Genomic DNA, 26,285 nt, shown 5'->3' on the forward strand with positions numbered 1-26,285 from the left:
AACATCTTAAGTAGAATTTGACAAAACACAACTGCCCCTTATATTTAATATTGTATATTAATATATTTCGTATTTGGCAAATTCAGTAACATGTTTGTATTTTAAAGTAACTTTCTCTAAATATAATATGCTTACAACGAGTTTCGCAGGCGACAATTGACGACCAACAAAAAAAAAAAAAAAATGTTTTCACGCATTCAACTGCCTTGGGCAGCAAAGCGCACTGGGGTTCCGTAGTAATTGTGGTTTTTGGTGGGTGGTGCTGGGTGGAATGGGCTGGTGGTTCTGTGGTCTGGCGGCTGGGTGGCCCTGGTGGTTTACATACGTGGGTGTCTGCTCTCCTTCCTTTTTCGCATCCATGTGGGCATGTCAGCCCCAGCTGCGGGCACAGATGTCGACCACAGACCAATGCATGACGGTGACGGCTGCCTGTGATCCTGCTGGCGATGGTGGTTCTCCCCCGGGGCTTGCCACGAGACTGCCGCCATCGCTCTGCGATTTGCCAGCTCCCTCCTCCATGCCCATGACCTGATCCCGGGTATGCCCCTGCTGCTCCGTCGTTTGGCAGGCCGCGTACAACAACTATGCGGTCACGTAGTACTCCCGCTGCCTCTTCTGGCACTTCTCGCGCGCAATGTAGCACAAGGCGATCGTGATCAGGAGCACTATGGTCACGCCCATGCCGATGCTCACCCACATGATCTCCTCGTTGATGCCCACGTAGGAGCGTCCTGGAGAAAACAGAACATAAGATACAATAAATCAATGTTAGGGGAATGATCCAAATATGTATGTCGAGAACCCACCATTGTAGTAGTGATTGGAGTAGCCGGCCTTGCCAGCCACTCGACCCGCTGGCATTTTGCGAAAAGTTCGGGCCAAGTAATAAATAAATGTGCGCGCTCTTTATTTATGTTTGGCTACTTGGCTCGCTGGCCAGCAAAGTTTCAACGGGCTATTTGTTGCTATTGCAGATGGTTGGGATATTTTACTGGGTTTCCCCTTGTGTTCTTCAATTTCTTTGTCCTTGTTTAATTGCAATTTATGTGTGCAGGCGCATTTCGCGCTTCTCAAGATAGTTCGGTGGCGCCAGCAGGACCTGAAATTAGCAAGGAGAAAACGAAATTAAAACAAAATCATAGCTAAAGTTGTTTTTTACTCATGTTTTCAGTGCCATTCAAATTTGCGCGGGCTACAGTGTTTTGCAGCACTGCTCTTCCCGTTTTACATCACTGCTGAGAAAGAGAAAGAGCACTGCTGTCAGCTGCTTTTAAGTAAATAAACACATTAGTTTTCGGCGATTAGTTTGTTGCTTCTTTGTGGAGTTTCGGATCAAAATTAATTGTTAATTAATTGAAATTGTAAGATGGATAGTTCGGAGGCTAAGGAACTGGCAAGCAGCAGCAAAGTAATGGAAAACCATGAAAAAGAGAGCGAAAATGACAAAATCACCGGCATTCCAACCGAAGAAGAAGAAAAAGTTATTCCACTGAAGAAGAAGATGACTGAAGAGGGAGGGGGAGAGATAAAGGAGGTAGCATGCGAGAAAGAGACAGTGCAGCGGGAAAAGTGCCAAGACAAGAACACCTGTAGATGCTGTAAGTCCATCTCTTTCTCTGCCACATATATCAGTCTCTTTCGCACTATTTGTTTTCTTTTCAGGGAAGAGTGATCTTTCATTTAATCGTATAATATAGTTTCAACTATCTACTACTTTTAAAGTAGTAAAAAATTGAAGAGAGAAAACGAGACGGGTTTTTGTTAGTTCATAATAACAACCTTATCTTTAAAGCACTCCATTACTCATTCCACAATTTGAAAAGTGATAATGTTTGTTTTTGTTAAATACGTTTTTTGGTATGTACATACATAGATGTCGTTCTATAAATAGTATAGCTTAAGATTCAGAGATCAGTAAAACTAGGAAATTTGCTAAGAATACCGAATTTATCATAAACAATAGCACTCTCTGTCAAACATGAATCCTTTAAGCGTGTCCCTTTTTTCTGGATAGTGATCAGACTTTTGGATCATTTATATGCAGCGATTGTTCCTGGCCAGAATCCATATCCTGGCATCCGTGATAGATTAAAGTAACGCCCAGGCACAAATTGCTTGAAAACGCCACGCCTGTCGTCCTTTTTCCTGCCATATCTGCTGCAGTTGCAAAAAGTTTCGCCCAAGCACACTGAGAAAAACGAATAGTCCCGCATCCATAAGCTTAGTAAATAAATTTAATTTTTAAAATAAAAGCACTGCGCACCGAAAAGAGCTGTTGGCCACAACAGTTCATTTGAAAGAAACCTCCAACTGGAGGTTTTCCCTGCATAATTTTCTCGCAGTGCAGCAGCAAACACAACAGGAAGCAGCGCATCCTTCCGTTTCCATAGCTGCACATTCAGAAACTGCAACTGCAATCGAAATGAGTGCGAAGGTCGCTTTTGACCAGGCCCAAACCGAAAACCCGTTAGTGAAGTGGCTTTAACTCGGCTTTCGACTTGAATAATTCATGTCCAAAAAACGGCATACTATGCCACGCATCGCAATGCAATGTAATGCCATTTTCAGGGCTCACGTACCAAAAATCGAGCAACACAAATGTTGGGAGTTGGGATGTTTTTGGAGCGCCAGCGATAAGGGCGATAACTGAATCATTTGTTTTCGCTTTTCCCCCCGGAAAATTGCGAACTTTAAAGGAAACTCCTGCCTGCGTGGTAATGAAAATAAAGCGTTTGCCCGTTATTTAACCGCGCATTAAGTGCAGTTGACGTTCCCGGCGGCGTTGGCTAATTGAAAAGCGCCAACTGCAGCAAGCATGGGTTAACTTAACCCCTCACTGCCTCCCCTCGACCTCATGACCCCTGATTAAATGGCTGCCGGGGGTATTTATAGACCGGCTATCCTTTCTGGTTAGCAGCTGCTGCACAAGCCCATTAAGATTGCTAATTTTCACAACTATCTCTTGCTTTTAAGTAGCAGCAATACATTTGTATAAATATAGATGGATTAGACTGCGAAATTATTGTTTAATTGGGAAACTTAATATTCATTTAGATTGTGAGGCATATTACATGATAATTATTCAAACATAGGTTATGATATCCAATTTTCCCCACTATCTCAGCATTTTATATTATTCATGACACTGGATACTATTATTTAATTGGAGCAAGAATTTGCATAACAGCTGCACTTAATCGCCATTGAAATTATCTGGCGGAAATAATAACCAGCTCGCTAGTTTGACCGTGACAAATTCAGCGGGTCAAGTGGCGAATGCGAAAATTGAAAAACTTTAAGTGCCAATACGGAAAAATGCAGAAGGAAGAAATTCAGTTCGTTCTACGAGAGTTGTAAAAATGCTACTAAACGCCGGTAATTGGGTTATAAAATTCCACTATTCACATTTAATGGGTATTTGAATATGGAAAGTATAACGCTTTTTATTACGGAGAATTACAGAATTTATTAGCTAAGAATGTTCCATAAAATTCATATACCCCTTGAGGGAAATAAATAAGTTACTTAAAGTACGTGCAAGTTTTAGTTTATCTGGATTTTGAATAACAGAACTGTTCTACAACCCAAAGTATTTTAAAGTAGGCAAAATGTTTTTTCCCAGTGGGGCTTAGCCCACATACTCCCACCCATTGCCATTTCATGGCACAAATATTCGAGATATAAAAACATAAGCTAGAGATTAGCTAGTAGCGTACCGCTGTCCCATTCTCCATTGTCCACTGAGCCTCCGAGCGGTTCGCATCCGCGCAAAGATATTAGGAGTAATGTCTGAACGACGTCGACTTTACATATCCCCCGCCCTTGCAGCCCAACTGGAGGCGGAGCCCATCAAGGACAACCGCCAGCTGCTGGAGTTCCGGGTGCGGAGCCGGGACATCGACTGGCGCCGGTACGTCCTGCCACTGGACACCAGCGTTCGAACGACACCCGTCTATCTGGACCGCCAGGCGGACTTCGTGGGCAGCCCCCGGCGCCAGGTGACCGAGGACAATCGCAGGGAACTGCTCGTCTGCCACGACATGATGGGCAACTACCTTGAGGATCGGTGAGTCCTTAAACTGAGAAGTTTAAAAACAAAAGGAGGGGGTACTTGAAAGTCGAGATTTAATCCCATTACGAACTTAGCTAACAAAAAGCCCATGCAAATGTATCTGTATCTTAAAGCGCATAAATATTGATGGCAACTTACTACTTTTCAAGGCACTTGATGCAATCGAAGTTGTACTAATGAATATCTGCCGCAAAAAACAGGCGAAGCTATGCAGTTTCATTTAACTTGGAAGCCAGAGGGTCCGAAAATTAAGTTTTTAATGGTTTTTGTGTTTTGCCAGGCACTTTCACAGCTCCCAGAAGTACGACGACTATCGATTCGTGCACTGGTCAGCCGTGGATTACTTCTGTTACTTCAGCCACGACTACGTGACCATTCCGCCCTGTGGTTGGCTGAATGCCGCCCATCGCCACGGAGTTCCGGTGGTGGGCACGTTCATCGTGGAGGCTACCGCACGGCTGGACGAGTTCCTGGCCACCGAGGAGAGTGTCGAGAGCACCGTCGAGGCTCTAACCCGTCTCTGCGAGCACTTCGGCTTCGAGGGATGGCTGGTCAATGTGGAGGTGACGGTTCCCCGGACCAAAATGCCCAGTCTATAGTGAGTACTCATGGAAAGTTCATTCAAAAAAAGGGTCCTGTTTACCCCTTTCAAATTCACACACAAGCTGTGAGCTAGCAAAAGTTGTAGAATGCGAGTGTTTACATGAAAAATGGCTTTGTATCAGCGCCTCTTGCAACCAATTCGCCATAGGAGCTAACTTTGGTCTCGCATCAGCTGTCCAATTTATCAACAGCTTCTGCAATTCAATCTATCATGGACTGTCAAAAGCAAAACGAGCTCTTCTATTTTCACACTACGAGCAAGTTGACTTATTGCACTTTGCACAAGTCAGTGGAACGCATAAGTTGGCTTGCACATAAGATAACATCCGCATGGAATTTCAATAATTCCGAATAATAGTGAAGAGCATCTGAAAAGCAGCCAGTTGTTAGTTGGGATATAAAGTGCATTAGGCGCTGAAACGAATCCTAACGTAATGGCAGTAACCTTGAGATCGATTCCTGCTAATCCCTTTATGGCGTTTCCATTTTCCCCAGCCGCTTTGTCCGGCAACTGACGGCCGCCACGGAGTCACGTGTGCCACATGGACGTGTCTTTTGGTACGACAGCGTTACGGACGACGGCCAACTCCGGTGGCAGAACGAGCTCAACTCCCGCAATGCGGAGTTCTTCCGGCACAGCCATGGAACGCTCATAAACTACGCGTGGGACGAGGGCCATCTGGAGCGCAGTGCTCAGCAGGTCAGGAGGGAGCAGTCGCCCCGGCATCGCGTCTTCATGGGCCTGGATGTGTTCGGAAGAAGTCGCAAGGGCGGTTTCCATAGTCGGGAGACCATGGAGCTCATTGCAAAGAACGGCTTCTCGGCGGGCATCTTTGCACCCGGCTGGACCTTCGAAACCCTCAATCGCTTTGGGTATAACATCAAAAATCCACGCGGAGATGACCAGGTGAACGCATCCTTCTTGGCCAGAAACGAGGCGTGGTGGACTCGCATTTGGCCCACATTGGCCACGCATCCGTACACATCGCTACCATTTTTCACGGACTTTTGCGTGGGTTCCGGCCGGGCGAAATTCGAGCGAGGTTGGAGGCTTTCGGGAGAGGATAGCCCCTTCTTCAATCTATCGCGGCAATCGCTGCAGCCGTCCGTGCCGCTGGACAGGAATGCAATGCATCATTTCGACGAGGCCTACTCGGGCGGTTGCTCCCTACTGGTGACCAACTATGAGCGGGCCTTCCGGCTTTTTGTCACCGACTTCGAACTGACCCGCGGCGTTTTGCTCCTTAGGTATATCTTCAAAATCGACGGTGATGCAGTCGCCACCATGTTCGACTTGCTAGTGCGAGTGACACCGCTCCGTAGGAATGACCAGGACTTGCACCTCTTCTGCGGCGACTATGAAGGCTCAATCGTTGCTCCACAGCGCTGCTACCTATCGCCTCTCGAAAGCGACCTGCCCAGCGGTCTTTTCCGCTTGCACCAGGACAGTGGCTCCTTGGCAGCGGGCTGGCAGATGCGCGACTATCTGGTCAAGTTCGATGGACCCGTCAGGGTTCAGGATATCGGAGTTAAGTGGCAGCGGCCGGCGGAATCGAGCACGGAGGCAAAGCTGGGTGTCGTTTATGTGGACGGCTTGTCGCTGGAGGATTTAAGGGGCACTTGGACAGATATTCCGGTCTACAGCAAACACATGTGGAATGAGCAGCGTGCTTGAAGCCCAAGTTGCTTGAGTAAATAAGAACTTAATTTTTTTATACATTATAAAATTGTGCAATTAATTACTATTAATTTTCGCGCTGTTGCAGTGTTTAAAGTAATAATAAATTAAACGATATCGTTGATCATCCAACTATAAAGCTTCTTGGCTTCTTGACTTGGCATCACATTTAAGCGCAAATATCAAACTCTTTTTGATGGAGATGCAATGTTTTATGGCTGGTCCATAGTGAAATTGGTTAGGTATCCATAAAAAACCACTGTTTAAGTAATCTTTACTCATTTTTCGGTGGCCTCTGCCATTGGCAGTCATTTATCAAGGCCCATTCTGGCATTTGTGACGAGCTTGGCGGCTGACTCACGCATCCTGGACCCCTTTGGCCCCCGTTTTGCCAGAAATTGACTTCGGTCGCTTAGACAGCGCTCCTGGCACTTGGCCACATCACTCAACTACACTTCACTTCACTTGGCTCCGCTCCAGTGGCCCTCAAACTGGGTTTGGCTGGCTGCCAAGCTGTCTGGCCCTTAAAACGTGACTTTGAAACTGTGTTCTTGGGCGATTTATGCCGAATTTTTGTGGTAACATTTAAAATAGTGAGCTAAATCAGATTTGTACGATTTAAACCTAATTAAGTGTAATATGTAGACTGCAGTTGTGCATTATGCTAAATATTAATCACTTTTTGCCAGTTGTAGGCAATGTTAATCAGACCAATTAGTACTTTTTGTCTGGTTTGTGCTGCTGCATAAATAATTATCAAATTATTGTAGAGCTCTAAATAAATAAATGCCAATGTAAACGGTTTTTAATGTAAAATTTATGTTTACTTTGGCGCAGAGCGTGACCAACTGACCGCAAAATTTGCATTTAAATTTTTAGCAATTTTAGCTCCAACACCTTCTCTGATACTTCTCTTTCCCGCACACCCCTTACCCCTTTCCCCCTAGCCTTGGCTGAGTAATTTTTTGACATTTTTAATGCAGATTTTCTGGCGGCACACACTGTTGACATCATTTCCGTTTGCATGACAGCATCTGCACTACCCGACTTTTCCCCCAGTTTTATGCCATTTTATTTGTTTAGTTCTTCGCTTTCTGTTTAACTTTGGCTTTGGCCTTCCTCTTCAGCGAGGCTGCTTTGAATTTCCGCGCCTTTTTGGGGGCGCCGAAGCGGAAGTTGAAAAAACGGGGGGCATTTCCGGTCGAGCGGGGTGCTAAGTCATCTTGCCTCCCTTTCATTGCGATTGCTATAGCAGCTCCCTCTCCCTCCCCCTTCCACGGGCTGTCAGCTTTTTTCTAGATTTATGTTCCACTGTCGTAATTAGCCACGCCCCCGCCGCCCATCGCAGCGGGATACGGCCCCACTGCCACTGACCGCATTTCAAAGTGATTAACGTCATCAGCGAAAATGCATTGATTTAGCTGTAGAGCTGACAGATGGAAATATGATGCGAAATGGGAATAGATAAAACCCGAATAGGATCGGGAAAATTGAACAAATGATGGGAGGTGCACTCAAAAAAAAAAAACAAACAAACAACAATCTCCCCATTTTCTATTTATTAACATATTTAAATTTTAGTTATATTTTTCAGTAACTTAATTTACAATCATGTCTACAGAGGCTACAACTTTTGTTTGAGATGCCAACCACCTAGCTTTCATTTGAAACCGAATGTCCTTGATTAGGCAGGAAAATACGATGCTTTTTCCAATTTCCTTCTTGTGCATTTCAAAAGCCCTTTCAGTTGCAGAACTAGATTCATCACGCCCAGCCTCTCAAAATAAAATAAAAACCCTTGCCCTTAAATTCTCGCAGTGGTCAGGGGGGGCTCATGTTTAAGCAATTTATTGCAACAAAAACCCTGGAAAAATGGGGTGAACCCAAACAAGCTTGGGGGCCTGACCTAGATACGGATTTTTTGGCCGGAGAATTGCTGGACAGGTGGCATGCTCGTACAGCACATTAAAGGGCATGTGGATTTCGGGCTACGATTTTATGCATTTAAATGGAAATGTAAAATGTAAATGGAAATTGAAATTGAATATGCCAGCAGGTCGAGATGCGAATGTATCTGCCGGCCATTGTGACTCGAAAATGCAATTTGCGGTGGCTCGGGTGGTTCCCCGGCTTTTTGCTCTTTGATTTGAACCGAACTGAACCGAACAGAAATGCAAATGAGGCGGAATCAAAGATCGCCATCGGTGCTGAAATATGCATAGTTTTTAAGCGAGATTGGTTTTAAAATCGAATTAGGTTATCTGAAAAACCAAGCATTTAATATTTGCTGTGTAAATAACACACACAGAAGATATACACATTTATATTATTTCAATGTGCCAAGTGGTTTCCGATCCCTGTCCTATTTAAGCAACAGTCCTGAAACATCTCAGATGTCAAAAAGTAATAAATCAGGGCAAAAGGAAACCGAAGAGGGAAAGAGCAAACACTTGGACAGCCACGAAATAATAAATATCCCTTTGAGTTGGTTTTTCTGTCTGCCCGCGGGAATCGAGAAAAGAGCAGAGTAGTCTCGCCCATTTTCCCCCGCATTTTCCACCCATTTAGCCGCCTATTCGAGCCACATTTCTTCGAGCAGCGTTTCAGTCTAATTGTCGTATCCGGTAGCAGATTGGCGGAGATGCAATTGTCGCCGGTCGAAATCAAATTAAAATCGAGTGTGCGGCGATATGCAATTTAAAATTATCCCCACGCACAGCAGCTGCCACGCCCCGCTTTCATTCAATTGTGGGCGTAAAGGCCTCCATTAATGTGGCCAACACGCACGAACACACTCACACATACGCACACACACTAATGAGTTCTCTGATTTCCTCGCATGCCGCATCAGCATAAATTAAAGCCTACTTTCTGGGGCGTGGCTTTGATTACTCACAGAGGGCCAGCGGCCAAATGATCGGACACCACAGGACGAAACCCCAACGAAATCCTGTCATTTCGTCCTTGCAACTCATCCAATTCCAATAATAATGGATGAGGGAATTTGATAGCAAAAATCAATGCGAAAAATACCATTTGAACAAGCTAGAGTTTGCAATTACAGTTGTTTAGAGCAAAGAGTAATTAATACATGTAATTAGTTGGACTAGAACTAGAACTTCTTTTGTTCATCACCTAATAATTACTTAAAATAGTCTATTTTTTCCATCATTTCTGCTTCCCAATCATAAGCAATTTGCAAGAAAGTAGTCACTAATATGCAGCTTAAAATGATAGTTTGCTTATTCCTTAATGCATAAACCCTTTCTGGATGAAACCCCATCAAAGTCCACAATCGCTGACTGAATTCCATTCTGGCTGCGGTTAATGGGTTTCAATTTGGCCACAACACCAGGCGGCTGAACATATGTAATTTGGGTCAAAACGCTTTTGGCTTGTGGCCTTTTGGCCTTTTAAGCCATGCATCAAGTGTTGGACAGGTCATAATGCGTATATATGCGCATTTATTGCCATGTTCGCAAACACGGTCTTCAATTTTCATTAGGCACCACTGATTAAAGACCACAGATACGGATCCATTTCACTCGATGATGGCGTAGTGGAAGCTAAACGTAATAGATTTCCGCTGTGGCCACAAATCCACTGGCGAACTTATTGGGAAATTGGGTGAAAATGCGATTTAATGCAAGGCCGTCACTCTGCCCACTTTTCCAGATTTTCTCCTCTTTCGCAGGCAGCAGAGCGACAAATCCTTGAGGCCTGGCATGGCCATCCCTTTTCCTCAGGATGTGTGCGTGTGCTTGGTCCTCGCGGCGCCTCATAACTTTTCCACATGGCCAACGAAATCACAAGCAAACAAACAAAACAGCACGAGACCAAAAAAAAAAAAAAACATTTCGGCCATGTATTTGGCTTTGCCCACATTCCTTCCATTTGCCAAGCTTTTTAGCGTTTGCTAAGCAGAGAAAAAACAGAGGAAAATGTGTGAAAATGCAATTGTGGTTGGCTTGGATTTTGACAAAGTCACTAATGAAAGTAGTTGAAAATTGTTTGTTAAACAAATTAAGGACAGCGCGGAAATGCATTTAAAGTAAGCTAAAGGAAGTAAGTAATTATTTAAAGTAAGGCTTTAACATAATTACCGAACAAATACAAGATTTTCTGAAAAACAACACGCCCTTCGCAAACAAATAAACAAATAACAATAGGATATTGAAAAGGATTTCTGGAACATTTCCCCGAACACAAAAGCACATTTCTCTTGTTTGTCGTCGCCGCTTTGGCTAAACATTCATTATTTCGCTTTCGGTGTGACGACCATCCGTCTCGCATCCATCCGCCATATCCATATCCTCCTTATCCTCCATATCCGCCGTATCCTCCGAATCCTCCGTATCCTCTGAATCCTCCGTATCTGCCGGATCTGCCGGCTATATCGAGCATTGAGCAGTACATTCTGCTGACGTTGAACAATTGTTTGCGTTTTCGCATTCCAGTCGGCAATCAGTTGGGCAAACAGCTGCCACCGAAGGACGAAGGACGCAGGAGCAAGGGGCTATTATGCCCGGGGAAAAGCAAATGGAAAATGCAACAGGCACAGCACCTTGGACTTAGACGACTTTGTGATTGTGTTTGCTGAAAAGCAATAGGAATTCTCCACTTTGTTGCTTGGAAACCCATTAGGTCTTCGATTTTATGACCCGCAAGTGCATTTTCCCCCATTTACGTGTACTTTCTGACAAGCAAATTTAAGGGGAAGCCGCATGCTAAAAATACAAAATAATCTAAATTTAAATGTAAGTGTCCTGAAGCCCTTTTTAGTCAGGACCTTAAAACTTTGATTTGTGAGTCACTGAATTGCTTGTTCAGCGCTTTTCGCTCTACACAATGCATTTGCTTTCCAGTTCAACTCGATTGCAAGCAGCTCAACGTCACTCAATAACATGTCATTTATCAGGCTGACAAAGAGGTTTAACTGCAGGGGAAATAGAGCCCCCCTTCGCCCCCCTCGCCAACCATGAAGCAACGGCTTTTCCGTCAAGATTTTCTTTTCACTCTTCATCTACTCGTTTTTTTGTTATTTTTAAATTGCTCGAGTTGATTACCGAATACCCTCACGCCCTTCACAATAATTAATTCCATTAGCAGATCATTTTTCCAACCTTCTAAGGTATATTTTTAATTGGTATCAACTTATTTTTTGTTATTCAAGGAACGGCGATTTCTGTCTTAGAGTCGGAGAACTTGAATTTTTCTTCTCGGTTTCCTTCTTGTATTTTTTATGCGCCTTTGCCACCCTTTTTCTTAATTTTTAATGGCCTCATCAATTAGTTTAACCATTTTAAGTGCGGAAAACTTGGCAAGATGGCGCGCCTGTTGGCCGAGTGATTTGCAGTCAAAAGGATGTCGCTGTCGCACAGTTTGAGCAGCACTTTGACGTCACTCGCTGTCCTTGTTGTTTGGCTATAAAAAGAAAACATCGCCGGCGCAAGTTTTGCCAGCGCGAAAATGATGAGAACTTTCCGACCGCCCCTCCCACTTTTTCTTCGACTCTGTGTTGATGAGAAAAGGCAGGAAAACACACATGTATGTACATATAAGCAGGGATAAAAATAGCACAATATGCTATAAGATTTTACTACCAAAAATGCTAAGACAGTTCGATAATTTTGGCAAGCTTTTGATTCACTTATTAATTTTTAGAAATTTATTTATATAAAAAATATTGGAATGAATTACTAAAAAATTTGGAATATTTTGTACATTTTTATTTACTATTTATGCAGCACAAGCGAGACTTTAAATATATAAGAAAATATATGTTATGTGCTCTTTACTGAGTAAAGTTGATTTGCCTTCAAAAAGTTGCATTGTGAGTGAAACTTAACAACACTTTTGAATCCTATTTAGGATATTATGTTTTCCAACTATTTCTATGCTTTCTGTGTACGGGGCGTTTGTTTATTATAATGGCATTGTTGTTTACGAGGCACGCACTTTTTCATAATAGAAAACTGAAGTTGGCTGTCGTTTATTTTTTTTTGGGAAAAGGACAGTAGCCGTAACTGAAACGCTGCCATAAATAAGGGCTCAGAGGGGCCAGCTGTCTGGTCGTCGGGCCTATCTGCGGCACTTTTTTTCCCTTTTCGAAACCCATACACTTGCTCATAACATGGAGATGTGTATATGTTTGTATATCCTGTGTGTCCTGGCAGCGTTACCGACGTGACCGAATGGCGGCGACATATGCAAAGGCGCGCATAAATCACAGGATCTTCGGGCCCGAGAGGCAGGAGCGACAGGAGCGGCGGAATCACGGCCTGACACTGACTAACTGTCAGGAACCGATGCCAGGACATTGTTGCCAGGACAGCACTCACCCAGATAGCAGCCACTTGCCAACTGGCTGTCCTGGACAAGGTCGAGGTGGTCCTTGCCAGCTCAGTTCTCCCGAAAAGCCCTGTTGGAGTCACACAAAACGGTAGCAGGGGGCCGGCCGGAAGTGAGGCGTTGAAGTTGAAGGTCATCGAGAATGCGAGTGCAACCGGAAGGATAATCCTGCATTTATGCTTAATCCGATGGGAATCGCACAAGGAGCTTACACAAGCTTACATTTCAACCAGTTCAATTCTGATTTAATTCTACGAAGAAGTTCTCTCTTATTTTCTTGTTAAAAATTGGATTAATTTAATAAATCTGTTGGGAATCGCAAAAGGCAGTTGGTTATTTTTCCGAGCTATTTGCTTGACATTAATCCCTTCAGCATTGAACCAATTTAATTCTACCTTTTTTTTCAAGGAGTTGATCTGTGATTTATATAAGCCTTACGTTTTAACCAGTTAATTTTTGATAAATTAATCATAAATTAATCAGAATTACAATCTCATAAAGACCAAACACAATATAAAGCACAATTTTGCACTATTTTCTGAGAATTTCCTAGCAGTACAATTCTGTCTAAGTAGTTAATATTGAATACCAATTATTTATAAGCTGTTTCACCTGACTTTTGTTAGCCATTATTTGTCTTAGATTACCCACAGACATAGGTGAATTCAGGGAGCTGGATAGTTTGGCCAATCTGATTTGTTGACGGTTTTCGCTTCACTTTTCCTGTCAGGATAACCGCATAATACAATTAAACAATATGCGTGTGCTTGTATGTGTGTGTGTCCTGAGGCCTGTTTCCCGATCAAAGGACCTTCCCGACTGCCAATCACCTGTTCGATGTGCCATCTTGAGTGACATTTTGAGATTATGTGCGTTGAATGAAATACATTTGGCCAACGCCCACGTTTCGATGGCGACAATGCAGTTTTCCTCACTTTTCCGAGCGCTGTCTGTTTCAATTAAAATTTTCGTGGAAAACCCTGGGAAGTAGGCTATTGCGGACAACAAAGACAAAAACAGCCAGAAATGAAAAAAAAACTTTTTAAGTGACATTTGCCAGCTGAGCGGCGCGTTTGCCCCCTCTCCCCGCATTTCCTTAAATTATTTGCGACTCTTGGCAAAAGTTTCGAAACCCTGGCTTGGAAAATGGAAAATGCGCGCGAAATTTCGCAGCACATGATTTTTATGCGTAACCCCTATCCGTTTCCTTTCTAAAATTTTGAAAATGGTGCATTGTGTTTTAATTAACTTTTCAGATGGCACACACGCAGATTTGTTTGTTTGTGGGAAAATTGCATTTCCCATGCTCCTTTCTTCACTTTCACCCTCTCGACAGTGATGCCAAAAATTTGTCCACAATATTGCTGAAGAAATTCGATTTCAGGAAACTTATTAAAATAAAAATGTATTTAAATAATATTTTCAATCCTAATTAATATACCAATCTACTTGTATATATAAACTTCTACTTCGAAATATTTATAAATTGCTTCAGAAAATAGAGTAGACTACTACTACAAACTAGTTTTCAATAGTGAGCATATGAGGCATCTCTCTCAAGGACATTGCCCCTTTATGTTGCCACGGAAATCGTTTTATTTCACTCGGGGCCTGTGTAGCAAAGTCAGTAATCAGTAATTACATTTATGCCCCATGCCCGGACATCGTCCATGTCAGCTTATGATAACTGGACAGTAAGTCCCCAGAGGGACCGAATAATAATGCTGGAATGCTGGGATGAAGGGATCGGGGCAGGGGGGAAAAGAGGCAAAGAGGTAGCCGACCGAAAATTAATTAGACAGATCCGGCAGTGAATGTGGCAGTGAGTCGTTGCAGCTGCAGCTTGCGAACTTTGGGAGTTTCGGCAGGGAACTTGGCCAAAACCAAGAGCCAGATATATGGTGCCGGGATGGCCAGTGAAAGTTGCAAATTCCAGTGAATAATGCGGTAGTTTGGCAAGTGAATTATGAATTCTGAATGCGAAAGTTCAGCAAAAGCTTAACTAAATTTGTGGATTACTTACAAAATGTCAGCAATTCCTGAAAATATGGGCGGCCAACAGACTTCAATTCCAATGGATTGAATTTCCCATTTTAACCCTCCTTCAAATACAATCCCTAAAATGGGATTTCCTTTTGAAATGTGGAAATCTACGCAAAAATGCGACATGTGACAAATGATATTTTTTACTGCAAGTAGCTAACAAGTTTGAAATTAGAAAAGAAATGCTTGTTTTACGCAATGCCATTTCTTTGGGTCACTCCTTAACTAAGTGCCCCTTGAATTTTTCGGAGGACTTGAGTAATGAACTCCGCTCGGAGAAACAGCAAAAGAACTGCCAAGAGACGCTCGACAAACAATTAGCAGCCAAATGAATTGTAAGACTTGCTTGGCAGGGAACAAGTTTCGGTGGGTGGGCAACTTTTCCGGCATTTTCCACCTTCGCCAACGCTCTTCACGGTGTTTGTGAAGTGAGACAGAAAGTGAGTAAGTCTGCTGACGGCAAAACCAAGTACCTGCCACATTTTATGCATGTAAGCAGGTGACATGGCCAACAGTAAACAAATTGCCAAGTTTTACACGAGTGGTAACTGGATTTCTTTTGGTGTTTTCCGAAGGAAACTGAGGTTCAAAGGGCTCGTTCATTTGACCTTTCGCACCTGGATTGGCTTATAAATATTTGATGGGAAAAATATGCTGTTTTCACTAATCTTAACCTTTACTTCAGCCACCTGCCAAAATGTGCTGTGAATCGCTTTAAATTCTCAATAAATAGCAAATTGTGTACACAATTGCCCCAATAATAAAATGCACAGCTCTCTGGCTAAACTAAACCAAATTTATTCGAAAAAGCTGAACAAAATGTTTGCCCATTCAAGGGCCGAGCAAACATTTCACATATTTTCCTGGCCACCCGAAAATATGTGGCTACAGAAACAAGTATGTCCTTGTTTGGCCAGGACACACACTCTCGGAATAATCCGGCTGGCGGGCGGAGGGCGTGGCTCGACAGTTGTCATGATGAATAAATATTATTGCCAATTAATGTTAGTGCCTGGCTGATTTATGCCCTAATTAGCCACTAAAAGGTTCCATGAACTAACCAGCCATGTATACCTAAATGGTATATATATGCAAATAGAGAGAAATGTGGCAATTGGTCTGTTGGCCAGGGTCAAAAGCTGCGATAAGTCGTCTCAAGTGGTTTTCACTTTGTCTCACTGGGCTTTATGGGCTTCATGCCATTCCAAAGCAAACGTACTTGTCCCCCTCCCATCTGCCCGAGCTGCTCGGCAATTGGGTCAAAATGTCGTTGGCTCACACACTGACAGTAATCTGCGTCTTTATCTCCTGGCTCGAAGGAAACTGTTTGCTTTGCGATTCATACCGTTTGCCGACTCCTTCACAACTTTTTAGCCCACTTTCTGCAAATGATTTGCTTTGCTTTTTCCTCTTAAATCACTTTTGCCGCCGAGTACTGTGAGTACGGGCTAAGCCAACTGAAAGTTCGTTGGATAGAGTCATATCTCCACTGCATGAGAAGACTTACAGTTTCTGCTTGCTGCAGCACTCGCTTTGCATTAACCGAGTAAGAGGTATTAACTAGTCGAGCACTCGACTGTGGTGTTCTGTCCAGCCTTTTTTGTTACTTTGGTCGCTGTCTAACGACGTCTCAAGTGCTAACAAAGCTGTCTAGAAGCGCAGAGACAGGACTTTTTCCCCTCCATTGTCAACGAACCACCGGCAGCACTTTCCCATTTTCCATTTTCCGACCGCAGGGCCCCTGTTTATATTGTTCTGTTTTGCATTATCTGCAGGTTTCTGCACAGATGCCTCCGAATGCACGACTCATACCCCATTATCCCGCTCTTAATGTGGATCTTTCAGAGGCGTGTGCAAGGACATTTTCGAGGGATTAAAATGTTTTCGCAGCCATAAGTACAAAATTATTATTGCGGTTTTCTTGAGCTATATGAATTAAATTAAAAGAAATGCTTAGGATACCTTTGAAACCCCATCCGTGAACCTAATGCCGCTTTGATGTCGCACACGACATTCGATTATTGTTGCCACTGTTTACAGAACGAAAAAGTTACAGGCGCAATAAATTGCGCCTCGATAATAGAAGCTGGGAAATTGAGAAAATGGGAAAACCCAACACGTGTCGATTCGTAAAATCGCAAACTGTGAAAATCCGCCCGCCGAGAAAACCTTGACAGCCCAAAACAGGAGCCTAGATAAAAATGAAAAAATAAATTGCGAGGGGGCAGCGATGTAAAGTTCGCCATGCCGGTCCGAAGTTTTCTTTACGCAATCATCATAAATTAACGACTCTCAACAAGTGGCAACAGAAATTGTGGAAAATGCGGAAAAGAAAATGAAGAAGGTGGTAAACTTTCCGGGCATGTTTTCTCTGCTCTGAATCCTTTTTCTCCCCCTTCTCCATTGAAATCCCAGCTCCTTGTGGAGCATATATAGATATATGTATAAACCTGATACTGACGAGTGTGCCAAGTTTTCAGAATTTTGTTTGACCAATTATGGATTAGACAAAAACTAACAATGCCCCATGGTAGCAAGTCACTGAGAACAAAGATACCAACCTTTAGAAAAGCAATTAAAGAACGGTATGAAAACTTAAATAGATAAACACTATTAATAACGAATTTAAACTAATCCTTTGTTTGCTTAAAAATGGTTACAGATGTTGGCATACTAAACATGGCAGTTCCATTGGTTTATGCTCAACTTCTTCAGCTAAATAAGGTGACATTTGTTTAAAATTTAATACTTTAAGGTACCTAATAATTTGATTGCAGTTCTCTTTACGAAATTCCCTTTCAATTAGCAAGACAGCAGCTTGTCCTCGCCGGCAGTTGGTGGGCGAAATTATGTTCATGCATATTTAAAATACCTAATGAATTTTATGAAACTCGACGCTGTCTGTTCGAGTTTGACGAGTTACATAATGTTTGGGGGGCGTGGGAAAGTGGGCGGATAGTGGTGGCTACCTCGTTACAAGGCCACCCTACTCCATATCACGCCTGTTGCTGTGGCGATGGCATAATTGAGGAAGCATGTACTCCACTTTGGGGAGAACGCCACTGTGGTGGTGGCGAAAGTAATCCAAGTGGAGAGCGGGAAAATGGAAAATACACAGTTCGGTGGCGCGGCGAAGGGGTAAACACTTTGTCCAACTATCTCCCAGCACTCTTACGTCCTTACATCCTTCGCTGATTTGGAAACAATCCACGAATGGCACACAATTAAATGGGGGGAAAATGTAGTCTAATTTCGGGGGATCTCGCGGGTAAAACGAGCGATTTTTTGCCAAAATTTTCCGCGGGTTTTCCACGAACGACTCACAATTAAAGCGGGACAAAAGTGCAAACTACTTTCGACCAACAACGTGAGTTGCCTTTTAAATATATTATATTAAAAAATTTAAGGCGTCTTAAAAGTTCACTGCTTGCTAACTGCTTTAAGTTATATTTTTAGCGCCATTATTTTACCAACTACTACGCTCTAGTATTATTTAAAAACAATTTCAAGCTTGATAAAGGTCGACGAAAATCCGCCAAGGAACGGGAAGTATGCGACATTTAGCCGTGAAAAGAGCTCAGTAAAAGCGCGGAAAATTCTTCGGCCGTGCAAAAGCCCACACAAAATGAGTTGAAGTCGCCCTTCGGGAAAAGCCCGTCTACAAGAAAACGAAAAGGGAAAGCAAGATGACTTGCCCCTCGCGAAAACTTCAATCAACTAAAGATTTCTCTCCGAAAAACTTGCAAGTGACTCAAATTCAGCAACGGGAACTGCATTTTCAAGCACTATTAAAATGCAGTTGAAGAAGTCAAAATAACTTGTAAATTATTAGAAAGTTTGAGGAAAATTGCATGCAACCTCTTGCGAAATAATTCCCAACGGATTTAAGTGATTTCCATTCAAAGTGGCACATTCTCTATGGAATTCGTCACGCACTTGGAACTAAAATATTACAAACTCGCAAATGTATTTGGTTACGTTTTAGTGCAAATCTAAATAGCTAGTTATTTGAGAATATTTTAGAAAGTTGAATAATAAAATTACCTAATTCTTAATTGGTAATATTTTTGGAAAAGAAAATTAGTCCATTAACCTAAATAAATGATTTAAGCCAACTGTCAGAAATTAATAACGAATTGTTTCGCGATGTTGGGGAATTACGCCGTCCAATTGGTTGTAAGTAGCGACCCCTCCGCTTAACCCCCGATTAACCCACGATTCCCCAGCGAAGCCCCCAAAGATATGCAACAGTTAACAGTCGGACGTCTAATTTAATTGGCTTAGCTAGAGCTGTGGGCTTAGGGCCCTCGTCTTTGGGCTTTGGAAGCGGGGCTTAGGGCTCCGCCACTTTACAGTGCTGACAACCGACTTGGGGCATTAACCTCCTGATGGCCAAGGGGGTTGCCGAGCGACTGGGTCGCCGAAAGCATCGTAAAGCGCTGCGTATCAAATTATCGTTAGATTTATTGCCAGCCAGCCAGCCAGCCAGTTGCCTTCAATGTGCACTTTTTATGGTAGCAACCAAACAACAGAGAATGTTGTTAAAAAGGGAAATATATATTTTCAAGTAGGAAGAGTAGGGCTGTCCAGATGACAGTTGGATTGCATAGCATTCGATTTATTCCACTCTCAGTACGAGTCCATCCGACAGATACAGTTACTGGATATCCGCGGATTGCTAAGAGTGAGGGATTTGATAATAAAAAATATATAAATATGAATAATCATATTACACATGACTGCACGAATTAATGCAGCTATAAATGTTTAAAATATTGCAATTATTTTGTTCGTAATGTAAACATTAATATGGTTAGCATTTATAATACTAACATAAACATGCACAAATTAATTGCATGACACATAAACACTTTTTGGGGAAAATTAGCCAAGCAGTATCTCATGGTATTCTGCAAAATGTTGTTTTAGGACTATTGTCTTTAAGTCTGCTCCACTTCGTTGTTAAGAATAATAGTAAGCTTTTACGTCAGCCAAAATTAGCATACACATTGCTGTTAAGGTTATAATTTTATTAATTTATTTTCAGTACCAACACAAGGACATAGAAGAATGTTGTCTTTAAGTCAGCTGGTCTTTGTTGTACAGAATAATACTGATCTATGTTTACCCTTTACTTTATATATTTACATGGGCTGGTGAAAGGCAGCGATACATGATTTAATAGAGGCTTTTCCTAGTGATACGGATGCTGTTTGCCCAGATTCCATCTGCCGTTGGCCATTTTGCAGTTGATGCCAATGCAGTTTTCAATTATGCATGCGTTTCGACAGGTGGCGCCCTGAATCACTTGGCATGCGTCATGAATTTTTCATGATGTCGGCAACGCCTGCTCCTGCGTTTTTCTGCATTTTCCGATCACCCTCCTCCTTCTGCATTTTCCCCGCAACCTTTCGCCTGACACACACGTTTAGCTTGCTGGTACGGATGATTGGATCGACATTATGCAGCTCTTTCATCCCGCATTGGAGCCAATCAGTCAGTAGGAGTGGATGGGCGTAATGGGCCGCGGGGGCGTGGCTGATGCATTGTTAGCTGCGTTGCAATTCACCTGGCTGATTACCGAAACGCTGACGGAGCCCCGACAATTGTGAGTGCGAATATGAGAAAATGCAGCCATGTGGCATAAATATTAAGTATACGACGTGTGGGCCGCCTGCAATTGTCTTCCCCATTATTGGAAGTGACAATGGAACTGTTATGGCTGGCATTCACGGATAGTATAAAACACCCCTCCCCCCACTTGTTTGCCGTTCATATTACCCCTCTAAAATACCAAGAATTTTCCATCAATTGTGCGTTTAATCTTTCATTAAGCACTTTCTACCTCTCATACTAAGTATGTTTGCCCATTTTAATGGAATATATTTGTTGACATATAATCAAGTGACGTATACACCAATTAATAGTAAGAGACAAGAGCCCTAAGCTCTTATACTTAATATGATGTTGGTATGCTTCAGTATTTACTTTAAAATGTAAATAGTTTATAGTTTATAGATTTATAACATTAACTTCTAAAGTTGTAACATAAAACGAATATTAACATGTTATAATGGCACTTTGGGGCTTAAAATATTGTTAATTTATGTTTTATAGCCTTTACTAGGTTACCAAAGATCCCCATTTTATTGCTATTCATATGTTGTGTTAGTAAGTCCCCTGTTTTGATTTGTGGTCACAAAATCTAGGCCCTATCAAATGACAAAGTAATGGCCATGCCAAGTGTGTTCGGGTATGAGCCAAAGGCATTGGCAGGACTTACCCACGCGTGAGATAAACGTTCAAATACTCTAAGACAAAACTTAGGGAAAACAAGGACAAAGACTCTCGAGGGGCTCACAAAATCGTAAATACGGCGTATGTGGAGTGGAAATCTTTGTTGCAATAATTCGTATTTCTGGACCGGGGCAAAAATAGAGTGTAATGAAATGAAAGATTCATGCTAATGGCTTTTGGCGACTTGGCCCATCTAACTATGCAAAGTGTTTTCGCCGCAAAGCGGAGACACTGTTTATAAATAATAAATCGAACGGGGATGACAATCGCTCACCTCCAAAGAGGCCAGACAACGCCTATCCTTCCGCACTTTCAAATTCAGTTCACTTTGAATGAAAGTTGGCGCACTTTCGCAGCGTTCTGTGCGTGCTTCTCGTACCGGGCCGACGGGGCGGATGAGCGACGGCGGAGCGCAGCTACCAGGTATCGAATATCAAGTAGCCGACTGCGGAGGCGACCTGCCACAAGGCGACACAAAAGCGAACTGAGGCGCCCATCCGGCGACTGGTGGCCGCCACAGCCGCATGGAAATGATGCTGCCACACGAAGCCGTGCAGTTCGTACAATTCGGCTCCGAGCACTCGGATCTCGGATCTCCGAGTTGCGAGTGCCCCGCAAAAAGGATGCAAGGGAGCGGCGGACACAGTCGTGGCAGGATATCCCGCTGTTTGGGCGCACACACACGAGGGCACAAAACTCGAGCGTGGGCAAGTCGAAAAGCATTAATTTAAATATTAAATTGTGATTACATTTCTATATTTCTTTTATTGTATAGAAAGTCGGAAAATACTCACGTTTGGGTTTTCATTTTCCGCACAGTAAGCTACCCGGGAAGCTGCACCAGTTTTGCGTCCACCACTGTTTCGAAGCGTCGACTTGAGTCCTGTCTTTTGGATCAAGTCGACACCTGACCGCCACTCTGTCCAGGGAAAGTCCGGCTAATTACCCTAGTGTCCGGCCGTATTTGGCGGCCAGGCGGCAGTGTCCTTGCGGTCCTTCACCCTCGCAGGCGCCTTCCGTCGGACGACTTCTTCCATCTCCGTGTGATATCATTTGACACAAAGTCAACGTTCAGGTGAACTCAATTTGCACCTGGCACGAGCTTGCCACACCTGTGCATATGAGTTTTTTATGTACATACACTGGCAAAATAACACCTAAAAAATGTAAATCAGTAACATATTTGTATGTAAATTATGGACTTACATATTTTTATGTACCATTGACAATTGTACTTATTTTAAATACCGAATGTTCATACTATAATTTAATAATATAACTATTATTTACTGTGGATTTAGTCTCGGGCTTAAATTTTTGTTTTAATATGATGTAAAAACAGGAGAACTCGCTTCCGTTTTTGTGCAGTGGATTTCAGTGTGAGCTTAAGCCGCAGAAAGTTGTTCTTCCCGTTGCTCCTCTCGCGTCCGCTTGGCCCGAACCTCGGCTTTGATTTGGAGTGCTGTTTATGCATGCAACAGGGCGTATGAGTACTGGCTAATTGGCTGGAGGTGGCGGCAGGTCACAGGTCACACAGCAACAAGTGCAGCTCAACGGGCTCACTGCTGACGGCACAAAGGAAGTATCTGCAATTAGGAAAAGTGTGAGCATGGAAAATATAGTTAATTAACAGTAATTGTAAAGTTACACAACTTTTCGTTCATTCGTTTTTAACTAATTAAAGTTATATTTTTGACAGAAGCATTGGCTAATAGTTATAGCTTTGCCCAGCTAATATATTTTGAGATGTAGATATTAGTTAATTAGTTAAGCAACTCCACCACTTGTCGCAGTTAAGCAACTTTGATTACATTTTCAAATTCCACCGCTTGTATCGAACTTTTCGTACAATATTGCCACTAATAGTTGCAATTTCTCCCATGGAAGCCACAATTTTGGACCCACTGCCTGGAAATTCAATTGAAATGCAGCTGTTGGCTCGCTTTTTGCTCGACTTTGCTTGTTTCGTGCTTATTTATTGTTTTCGGTCGCATTTCGACGACACTTCGCATGGCTTGTTGCGCTATTGCCAAAAACGATAAAGCGGCAAAAGCAAAACATTTAATTGGCGGCTGCCCCATGTCCAGCTCACTGTTTTTTTTTTTTTTTTGTCAGCTAACTTTCTTTCCGCAAAAAAGCGAACCGAAATAAAAAAAAAGCGGACACCCACACTCCCGCTGGCATACAAATGAAGAGTAATAGTCGCTGCCCCCGCTGAAAACCCCGCCCCTGCTAAGTTGCTTATGCAAAGTTTTACACAAAAAACAGGTACAACAAAAAAAAAAACAGAGTCAAAAAACTACCGCAACAAAAGGCATTCGCGAGCGATGTGAAAAATAAAAGCAATTAAAAATTATAAATAAATATTGTAATAATTGTCGTATAATCGCCGCCGCGGAAGGCAGACGAAGAAGGCAACATAATTAAATAATTTCAGCTGCTGGCATTTAAGTGTTATATAATATTGCCCGATTATGGGGGGTTATTGTTTTTCACGGCCCTAATGGCCCCCCTTTCATTGTCTTTCTTTCTTTCGGCTATTTTTCGCTGCTGTTTTTTCCCGCGCTTCGCTTACTAATTTAGCCATTGCAACATTTGGGGCCAACGCTAAATGCTGTGAAAATCCAACACTTTTGTTTCCAAGTGCTGGCGTGGGAGAATTCGCATTTAACCCGTTTTTAGCCTTATTTTAGCATTTGTAATCTATACATATCTAAATTGAGTAGAAATTATCATAGAAATGCATTTCTCTCGAAAATTATCGTTACTGGACTTAAAACCATTGCTCAACATTTATTCGTAAAAAAGAGTATAATATCGAATGGTAAAAAACTTGCTCCAAAATTACTCTTAACTTGTTGCTCTTAGCTTTAAATTCCACGAGTTTGAAGTGAAATGCAGAGCTAAGAGCAACTAGTCGAGCAAATAAAATAACTAGACTATGTGCTACTTATTGATCCCTGCGAGCTATTCGATGTGATGGTGCTGATGGGACTTCGCTTCCGGGACTTTCGCCTGTTCACATCCGACTGCCGGATCCGCTGAAACGCCAGATCGTAGTTATTAACGTTGGTGCAGATGCCTATATAGGCCACCAGCTTGGGCGCCTGCAGTTCGCTGGCCAACTGACTGGCTTTCGCCAGCGATTCCTTCAGCCTCTCGAAGCGATTGAGCACGGCATGCACCTGGCAGCACAGGAAGATGCTGTTGAACCGCCAGATCAGGCAGTTGCAAATGCGGGCCTCTGGGGGTTAATGGGTAGTAGATGGGGGTTAAAGGAGGTGCCACAAGGGGTTAAGTGACTTAACCCACCATTAAAGGCCTTGTGGGCCACTACGAGGCACTTGTCGAAACGCGACTCCTGAAAGTGACAGCGCGCGATCTCGAACAACAAATAGGATCGCTCGATCGAATAGCGGGAGTGACGCAGTCGACTCTCCAGTTGCTCTAGCTTCTGGCTGAAAATCAGAAAAATATATAATATACATAAAGTATATGTTTCCCCTACACTCACATAATTCGGCTGTGCCGCTCATCCTCTCTCTCGATCTCCACGTAGATGTTGGGACCCCCGAACTGTACGCTCATGTCGTGCAGCTTCTCCGACCGCAGCAGGTATAAGATGGGTCGATTCTTGGCCAGCAGGAAGTCGACATTAGCGGGCACCGCGCACTTGTCGCAATGGGCCAGTGCCAGGATATTGTAGACTTCGTTGATGAACTCAAACTTCCAGGGCAGCGTGCGGTGGGTCTTGTGCTCAATGAATCCCGACATTATGTCCTCCACGTAGTCGGACAGCTTCTCCACATCGCCCTCGCTGCGCCGCCTGTGCACCTCGTGCAGCATCCGCATGCAGTCGCGTCGCGTCTGGTACTGCGTGTGGAACAGGTGCATCTCCTGCCACCGATGCCGCTCCTGGTCCGCAATCGGACCGTGTCGCTGTCGCACGTACCGCCGGTTGTACATCGGATTCCGGGCTTGAAGCATTTTCTAAGTGAATTCATGAGAAATGGTGGGAAATACTAGTAAAGCTCTTGATTTACATGAAAGTAATTTGTTTAGTAAAATTAGAAAGCAAGTATATAGTCTAGGATTCTCTTAAAAGTGCATCTAACATTACTAAACATTTTATTGAATTAATCCAGGGAATAAGAGCAAATTGCAAATTGTTTAACTGCAACTGTTAATCAATTTATATTATAATTAGCATATTCCCTAAGTTAGTACAAGTAATTTTCCTGAATGGAACTTACCATGAACCGTCGCACAATCATGAACTGCTGCGCGGTGAGCTTGCGCATTGGGGGCGTGGTGGCCAGCCTCAGGGGATCGAGGAGGTTGCGGTCGCTGCGCAGTTGACGCAGCAGCGCGATGTCGGCGGCGCTGCGACCCAAGTAGTTATGGTTGTACAGACTCTCACTCGCCCGCCGGCGGGCCCTTTCCAGTATGGTCAACTGCGGCCGCTCCTTGATAAGAATACTCTGGACGTCGCATTGTTGTTGGTCGCGCAGCTTCTTCCAGAGCGGGCGGGACACGTGGGCGGCTAGCTCCTTCTGACGGCGGCTGATGTGCTCCAGGACGTCCCTGTGCTGATACATGAAGGGACGCAGGGATTCGCCCAAGGTGTCTTCGAAGACGGCGAGGCTCTAAAGGAAGGTGATATTTCAAAAGCTATTTCCTTTTGAAGCAATCTATAAACCAGATACAGTGAGATATTAGCTATGACCCTCTGCTCACCCTTTGCTTGATCATCTCGAACCGCCCGTGGGCATACTGTCCGCCGAAGGGACGTCCATCCCTATAAAGCGTGGTTAGTGCGTTCTCAAATTCGTTGGCATTGAACAGCTCGTCGCACTTCTTGGCAATGATGTCGGCGGTATGTGAATGATTGAAACTCGATTCCCTTCGATGGCCGAGCATCGTCTCTATGGCCCGCTTCGATATCTGAATGTCCAGAAGGGCGAGATCCGGACGCACCAGCGATTGCTGGCTCCGAAGGAGCAGGGACTTGTAAAGGCCACTCGTCCATGACATCTTGAATTTTGTACAGCTAATTTCATGCAAACGCAACTGGAATTTGGCAAGATACTAAGTGAAGCCAGTGAACAAAAGTGTTTAACTGGTGGAGCAAAGCCAAAATGATAGGAATAATGTGGAGATCAGTGGAAAACTATTATTAACCGCTTTCCATTTTGCATTTGGCTTCAGGGCAGCTTTACCACCGAATACAGATATCAAAAT

General features: G+C 43.3%; 4 protein-coding genes across 6 annotated transcripts; 1 reads left to right on the forward strand and 3 right to left on the reverse strand.

The window, feature by feature from the left end:
- Positions 1-43: 43 nt before the first annotated feature.
- Positions 44-525, reverse strand: LOC120285236. Its single transcript, XM_039296413.2, has one exon. It carries the CDS (start codon positions 523-525, stop codon positions 370-372), a length of 156 nt encoding a protein of 51 aa, XP_039152347.1. The 3' UTR covers positions 44-369.
- LOC6726290 lies at positions 362-21,532 on the reverse strand. The gene is made up of 3 exons (XM_016174107.3): positions 21,319-21,532; positions 807-1,099; positions 362-731 (listed from the first exon to the last, which is right to left on the reverse strand). The coding sequence occupies exons 2-3, from the start codon at positions 859-861 to the stop codon at positions 583-585; spliced, it is 204 nt and encodes a 67-aa protein (XP_016039783.1). The 5' UTR covers positions 862-1,099; positions 21,319-21,532; the 3' UTR covers positions 362-582.
- LOC6726289 (cytosolic endo-beta-N-acetylglucosaminidase) lies at positions 1,210-6,482 on the forward strand. The gene is made up of 4 exons (XM_002107214.4): positions 1,210-1,598; positions 3,829-4,066; positions 4,353-4,670; positions 5,171-6,482. Exons 1-4 carry the CDS (start codon positions 1,367-1,369, stop codon positions 6,348-6,350), a joined length of 1,968 nt encoding a protein of 655 aa, XP_002107250.2. The 5' UTR covers positions 1,210-1,366; the 3' UTR covers positions 6,351-6,482.
- A 2,270-nt stretch (positions 21,533-23,802) lies between the features above and the next one.
- LOC6726287 lies at positions 23,803-26,173 on the reverse strand. 3 transcript variants are annotated; one of them, XM_002107212.4, is made up of 5 exons: positions 25,782-26,173; positions 25,298-25,690; positions 24,559-25,034; positions 24,357-24,502; positions 23,803-24,288 (listed from the first exon to the last, which is right to left on the reverse strand). In XM_002107212.4, exons 1-5 carry the CDS (start codon positions 26,076-26,078, stop codon positions 23,984-23,986), a joined length of 1,617 nt encoding a protein of 538 aa, XP_002107248.2. In that variant the 5' UTR covers positions 26,079-26,173; the 3' UTR covers positions 23,803-23,983. The 3 variants fall into 3 exon arrangements, with proteins under 3 accessions (XP_002107248.2, XP_039153196.1, XP_016039784.1); XM_039297262.2 differs by having other exon boundaries at positions 25,298-25,715; positions 25,782-25,914; XM_016174106.3 differs by lacking the exon at positions 23,803-24,288 and having other exon boundaries at positions 24,386-24,498; positions 25,782-26,172.
- Between the last annotated feature and the right edge of the window lie 112 nt (positions 26,174-26,285).

This window comes from Drosophila simulans, chromosome X (genome assembly GCF_016746395.2).
Source record: "Drosophila simulans strain w501 chromosome X, Prin_Dsim_3.1, whole genome shotgun sequence".
Taxonomy (NCBI): domain Eukaryota; kingdom Metazoa; phylum Arthropoda; class Insecta; order Diptera; family Drosophilidae; genus Drosophila; species Drosophila simulans.